Raw genomic sequence first — 7,124 nt, 5'->3', positions numbered from 1 at the left:
TCCCTTCTGTTGCAGCAGTGCCATCCCTGGAGGGTTTGTCCCCTCCTGCCTGGGTGGCAGAGAGCAGCTCCTCAGCCTCTCCCTGCTCCCAGGGTGTCTGGAGCAGCCCAGCAGAGGCTGAGGGAGGGACCAGCCCAGGGTGAGGCTGCAGAACCATCCCCACCTCAGGCAGGGGGCTCAGGGCAGAGGGTTGGATGCTGCAGGACACTTCTGAGGTGACACTTGGAGGGGTGGCAGGGGGACAGATGCTGCAGAAAGGGACTTGTGGCCAAGGCAAGGGAGCTGAACCCCCTAGAGCATGGCAGAGCCTCTGTACAGCCACAGGGATGCTGTGGAAAGGAGCAGGATGGAGCAAGAGCCAAGCACCAGCCACAACCAATGGTGAATTAATTATTTTTTTTTTTCAGTGGTGGCCATGCCAGAAGCCCAGAGGTTGGTTACAGCTGGAAGCTTACAAACAATGGAAATGTTTTTACAGTTTCTTCACAGGTATTATCTGGAAATTCAAGGCAGACACTCAAATCACTCCCAGGCTGAGAAATCCAGCAACACAACAGTTTCAAGTCCACATTTCTGACCACTGCATTTTCTAAATCCAACACTGGCCTTTCCATGTTTGCTTATTTTATTTTATTTTTTTACCATTATTATTATTATTATTGCCTCTTGGAGAGAAGAAAAAAAAAAAAATTCATCAGACTTTGGGTTCTCCCTGACCTGGCCTCTAAGGCCACAGAACTCTGCACCTCTTACTACTTCATGAGGGGAAAAAAAAAGGCTTGGAGGCAGCTCCTGCAGAACCAACCCACTTCTGGATGCAAGAGGTTGTTCTGTAAAACAATTTCTAACAGCAACACCACCTAACAGGGATGGTTCTGGCAAGCAGGGCACTAAATGATGGATAACACAGCCCCTGCTCCTCTGCCAGCACAGGGGGAAGGGTGGGGATGGGGTAAGGAGCAAAATCTCCTCTGAACTGATCTGCTGCAAGGAACAAAATAATCCCATTTTTTTTTCCCCTCAAGGGTTGACCATAATCTCACCCCCTGTTCCAAAAGGAAAAAAAAAACCAAAAATTACCTCAGTGGCCCCTTATCTCCATACAAAATATTTTCCCCTGCCACTTCTATTTCAGCCTGGCTGGGACTTTCCTTGCTGCTCTCAGCCTGCAGTTGGTTATCTCAAGTTTTCCAGAGCCGTGGGTGGGTGGCAGGAAAGCAGCTTCTTCTCCTTCCTTAATTAAAATCAAGCTGAAGGTCTTTGATGCTGATGGCTTTGGCAAGCTGACTCCTGCCCAAAAGCTGCTCTGCTGCTCTTCCCAGGGGAGCTGATTGAAGCCTAGGGGAGAAGCCTGGGCCCCGTTAGGAGAATGAAGTCACAACCTCAGGAGGGTTTTTGCTTTTCCTCTCCCTCCTCACAGCTGATTACAAGGCAGCCACACCCTTCCAGATTTCTGAGTTTTTTTCTTCCCAGTTGTCACAACCTCTGCTGCACTGCAGAGAGGGCTGAGCAGCAGCCAGGAGTGGGGTCTGACCCGGGGGTGTTGGGCAGCAGGGAACTAAAAAACTTCCTTTAAATCTACTGGGAGCATCCTGAGCTTCCCCAGCCCACACTTCAGGGCTGGAAGGGCTGAGTTTTCTCTCTGTTAACAGAATAAAGCTCTTGCCTTCAAACCCTCTCTGTCCTCTAGGACAAGCCAAGTTGCTCCTTGCCATCCCACCAGTGGTTTAAGGGGTGAAGCAGAGGCAGCCAGCACAGCCCCCCAAATTCCCTCACTCCCCCCACACCTTGCTGAGCTTGCATGAAGGTCACAGAGAAGAGGAAGAGCTGGGTGCATGGCCACCCCATCCAGATGCTGCTCCTCAGCCTGTCCCAGGTGCTCCCTTTGGAGCTGCAGGGAAGAGGAAGGCTCAGGGTGATCCTGGTGGGAAGGGGACAGCAGCTCAGATTTCATCTGGAGTGAGGGTTGCCAGGGTCCAGCCTTGGAGAAGGGAAACATCCATGGGATGAAGTGCAGGGAGAAGGCTTCAGGAAATGTTCTCAGGTTGGCTCTGTCAGCTGCTGCTCCTCCTCCTCTGCTCCTGAGAACTCAGGGCTTGTCCAGGGCACATCCTCAGACTTCCAAACTGTTCCCTTCCATGCAGGGAGCTGGGATAAGGAGCTGTAAAACCAGAGCCTGGCACAGGGCAGTGCAGGTGAGGAATGGGTTCCAGGAACTCCTGGAACTGATGCTCCATGCCCAGCTTCCACCCAGAGCTTGAGGAATCCCAGCTCCCCTTCCAAACACCAACACACTGCCTCAGCAGAGCAGGGCAAAGTGCTCCAAGGATTCAAGGATTCCTCTTGCCAGGGAAAAAATTCCACCTACAGCAGATGGTGAAGCTTCCAGGATGTTCCTGAGCCAAGGCAACTTCACTGTCATCCTGCTGGATCCATCCTCCAGTGCCTCTGGGCAAGGGGCTGATCCAGGAAGCAGGACTCAAACTGCAGAGTCCCCATTTTTGGATGTTTTCCACACCTAGAACCAGCTCTCCAGGAACCAGGAGCCTCCACTGAGCTGCTGCTGCTGCTGCACACACGGGAGGGAAAGAAAAAGCTGGAATTTGTCAGTGTTAGAGCAGGGAGTTCTCCAAGTAAAGCAGGTTTGGGGTTTTTTTTTGTTTCTTTCCAGAGGAGTTTTCTACAGGAAGCACACACTGCCAGGCTGAACTATTTCACAGTACCAAGTTTCTGCCACATGTTTTACAGTACTTTTAGGCTGGGGTAAGAGTTTTACAAGAGAAAATCAGGTAAGGCAGATCTAGAATGCACATTTTATTTAAGTAAAAAAAAAAAAAAAAAAAAAAAAGGGGAAAAAAAAAACCAAAACAAAACCAGACAACGTGGATAAGGTAGACAAGAACTTTTTTATATTCTGACTATACAATAATTCTTTTCTTTTTTCCACTGCCACACTACTATAATGGAGCTGTTCTAGCCTAATTTTAAGGTTGTCCAGTTAAATTGTCTGAAGCTTCTTCCAACAAGTTGACCTTTACCTATTTAGAGTTTCTTCTCAGAAACATTCATATATTATACAGGATATACAGATTTGGAAACAAGACACTTAAAAACACACACAACTATAGCTGCAACACTATCATAGCTGCATTGTAGTGATTAGGTTGTTCAGCCAGCTGTAGACTCTGTATCTGTACAATTAGTTTTTATAGTGTTATTTACAGAGATGGACTAGAAGCTATCTTTAATCTAAAAGGTAAAGGCTCTTGTGTTTAAGTATGTGCAGTTTCAAAGCCCTGTGAAAAAAAAACAAAACAAAACAAAACAAAACCACGACAATTATATACACTGTAAACAGCACAAGGCATGAGAATCTCCTCCTACCCCAAAAAACAACCTCAGAGGTTGCATGTGCACTAATATTCCTCTTCCACTTCAGCCCCTGCTCCTCTGGTTTTCTTATGAATAGCACGGTTAAAGCTGTGGCAGGCAGGGACCCAATGATTGTCATGAAGCCCTAACTTGCAGCCTGGGATGCCCTTCTGAGAACGGTGACAACACATCCAGTACCCTGGCCCGTAGGGTAAAGCTTGACAGTAAGGTTTGGGGTGCCACCTGCAGAGTGACACGTCCCCTTTCACATATTTCTTCTTGCACTGCTTGCAGGGGTCTTCTCTGTAACGGGGGTCACGGACCCAGCGGGAGTCTGCTGGCCTGATGTTGTAGTACTCAATGATGAATTTGAAGTAGTAGCAAGTGCATTTTAGGGCAACCAGGCTCCTGGTGGGAAGCAACCCAAAGATTTTCACTATGATGTGGTGAGGCAGGAAGGCCATGTACTGCTGAGGCTCCAAAAGCTGCTGGATTTTAAACCTGGTCTCCAGAAAGTCATGGGAGACCTGCCTTTTGAAGCAGGAAGCATCCAGTACTTGCAAAGCCCCTTCTGGTGGAGGGACAGGAAGGGCAGGTGGCTCCGTGGGGACAGAGGTTCTGACGTGGGATCTGTCGGATGCCAAAGCATCCTCATCCTCATCCTCATTTTGGGCTCCTTCTCCTGGCTTTTCTTGGGTGCTCTCCCGTGGTGGTTGCTGCTCGTGAGCCACGGGCTGCTCAGCTTGGAGAAAAAACAACCTCCCCGGGAGGGGATCTTCACTGGAAGCACAGCTGGAGAGCTTCTCCTTCCTGCAGCCCTTCTCAGTCTTGCTGACTGATATACTGATGCACAAGGGCTCCTTCCTCCCAGGGTGCAGGCTCTGCTTGGGGAACACCACAGCTTCTGTGGAGGTACAATCAAGAGTAACATTCTTGCTCTGGGAGGAAGCCCCTGGCACGCTGGCAGCAGCTGGGCAGGCAGGCAGCAGAGCTTTGGGAGGCTCAAGTCGTGTTTCAGCATCACTCCTGCCAGCAGTGATGGCCAACACCTCCTGAGCCAGTCCTGAATTCACATTCCCCACCCGAGCATCCAGCCCAGAAGGAAAAGGCTGCCCAGCAGAGGCAGCACCACCCCACAGCTCAGCATCACCCAGAGGACCGCACTGTCCCCCGTATCCAGCCTCTCCCACCCCTGCCTCCTCCAAGCCATCATCCCCCAGAGCTTGGATCCCTGAGGAGCCCTTTCCCCCCTCTCCCTCGGGCTGGGTGCCACTGGCCAGCAGCACCCTCCCGACGTTCCTGCGGAAGCTGTTGTTCCGGGAGAGGCTCCCGGCTTCCCTCTCACTCTGTCTCCTCAAGCACTCCGACTCCAGCTTGGCCACCATGTCCAGCACCCTCAGGGGCTCCCCCTGCTGCTCATTCCCCACACAAGATCCCCTCTCCACCTGCACCTCGCACGCCCCGGAGGAGGAGAAAAGGTCCGAGGTGGGGAGGGTGCCTTTGGGCTGAGTGCTCAGCCGGGTGGTGGGAAGGGAGGTGCAGGTTTTAGCACAGTCCACCAGCAAAGCACTGGCTCGTTGCTCCAGGAAAGCCACCATCTCGATCACCGAGAGGGACCTGCCCGGGAACACCCCCTCCCCGTTGTCGGTCACGTAATGCACAGAGCAGTGCTCGATGCCACAGGCAAAAGGCTCCGGTTGGGAGCACCTGGAATTTGCCTCCCTCATCCTCTCCAGTTGGATTTTGGCTTTTTTAAGATCCACGGATTTTTTCCTGCGTTTCGCCGTCCTCCCGTCGATGTCCCAGCTGCTCTTGATTTTCATGGAGCCCGGGCGGGTGTTGCTGCTGCACTGCTGGGCTGCAAAAAAAGCAATCTTCTCCTTTGTGTTGCCAGGTTTCACCACAGCCCAGACATCCAGAGGTCCTTCCCCTTCTTCTCCCTGGTGGATCGTGGCAGACACGGAATTCTTCTTCTCCCTCGCGCTCGGAGCATCCCCTGGACCTTTCCCGTTCATATTGCACATAGTGTTTGGATAAATAATACCCAGGAGCTTCCGAGATGGAGTCAGGAGGGAGGGTTTGGGGAAAACGTTGAGTTTGGTGCAGTTGGTGGGGTATTTTTCTTCTGGTGCTGATCTCTGGTGGCTCATAGGTGAGCCTCTCAGGGAATCCTGGCTTATTTCTGGAGATCGCTCTTTCTTCTGTAACTTGAGATATGGCTTTAAGTGCATACCAGAAACCCTGGAAAAACAGGAAGGGAAGAAGTTAAAGAGTTAAAAAGCAAAAATTAAAACATGCCTGGAATTAGAGAAGGTGGCCCAGAAGAGGCACCAGCACACCTCCTAATCTATATCAAGCAGCTCACACCTCAGAAGGAACCACACAAGAAATGAAAAGAAGCTGAGGCTGGAACATCCACCCTGGGAGAACTTCTTGGAGTAGGATTATGGTCTTCAGGATAGCAGAGATCTTCCTGTTAGGAAGACCTGTTTCCAGGGAGCTGCAAGGAGAAATCCTAAGATTTAAATTCTAACCACTGTGCAAACACAGCTGGAGGTTCATCCTAGAGTTAGAGCCATCCTAAGGTCAATTTTTTATTCCTGTTGAATGTGGATCTGAGGGTCTGACATCAGCTACCACACACACACATTTTTTTTTTAGTAAAGTACAGTCAAAGCTACAAAAGGAAATTACCAAGTGTAATTATATTCAGAGATCTCAGAAGAGATCTCCTAGTACCACCCAAAAAACCAAACCTACCCTTCAGTATTATCATTCATGGCAGATTTGGTGTTACCTTCCCATAAGGGTCCTCCACAGGATACATCAGATACCCCTCCCCAAATCTGACAGAAGCATCACCTATGGCTGAGGAGAACAACTTCCAAAGCTCTGTTTCTATGGTTATCAACTTAAGGGCCATGAAGGAAACACTTCCTGCAGCAGTCCCAAGCACTTGACTCTTCCTCTCTGTTCCACCTTCACAGTGATCTTCAAAGCCCCCAAAACCCACCCTGCAAAAGCCCAGGGTGATGCCAGAGGGGATGCAATTATCAGGAGACTTCAGGCAGTATCACACCCATGTATTACAGAACTAACTATAGATTGTGTTTCCATGGTAACCTCTGAATGGTTACATCAAAAAATCTCCTTTATGAAAAGGGGATAATCAGTGCTTGCTGGTTTCAGAACAGGTTCAATGCCACATTTATCATGAGTTGATACAGATTATCTTCAGGCACTCAGTATGTTTCCCCTGACAGCCACCACCACCACCACACTTGCTTCAGTTTCCAGTTTCTAGCCCAAAACCAGATTTTCATGGAAAATCACAAGGCACAACATTTATGAAGTTGGGTAAATTTAGAGCTGCAACACCTGCAGTTTGCTCACACTGTGGGTTTGTGTCAGATGGATGCAGCAGGGCTGAAGAGAGCTGAGGCACAGAGCACCACAGCTTCGCCCTGAAGTTTTGGTTCCTTCTTCTCACTCTGGTAATAAGTGGTGAGGGGATGGGTGATGAGGGTGGGGAGAGCAGTTTGGGGAGGTACATCAGTTCCAGGCTGGGTGGAGAATGGATTCAGAAAAACACTAAGGAAAAGGACTTAGGGAGGAGGGGGTTTGGTTGCTGAGAAGCTCAGCATGAGCCAACAATATGCACCAGCAGCCCAGATGCCAATTATCAGGGTGAGGGAAGGGATTCTTCCCCTTTACTCCACTCTGATGAGACCCCCCTGCAGTGCTGGGTCCAG

General features: G+C 50.0%; 1 protein-coding gene across 7 annotated transcripts in view; it reads right to left on the bottom strand.

The window, feature by feature from the left end:
* Positions 1-390: 390 nt before the first annotated feature.
* The window catches only part of FBXO34 (F-box protein 34), a 46,927-nt gene continuing 40,193 nt past the window's right edge, over positions 391-7,124 (bottom strand). For all 7 annotated transcript variants that reach the window (XM_071745208.1, XM_071745214.1, XM_071745207.1 and 4 more), the window contains one exon: positions 391-5,613. In XM_071745208.1, the coding sequence (XP_071601309.1) occupies positions 3,417-5,613 (2,197 nt within the window). In that variant the 3' untranslated portion in view covers positions 391-3,416. The remainder of the gene's footprint in view (positions 5,614-7,124) is intronic.

Source organism: Heliangelus exortis, chromosome 5, assembly GCF_036169615.1.
Source record: "Heliangelus exortis chromosome 5, bHelExo1.hap1, whole genome shotgun sequence".
NCBI classification, from domain to species: Eukaryota; Metazoa; Chordata; class Aves; order Apodiformes; family Trochilidae; genus Heliangelus; species Heliangelus exortis.
Note: the sequence above shows the minus strand (reverse complement) of the source record. Positions and strands in the feature narration are given on the sequence as shown.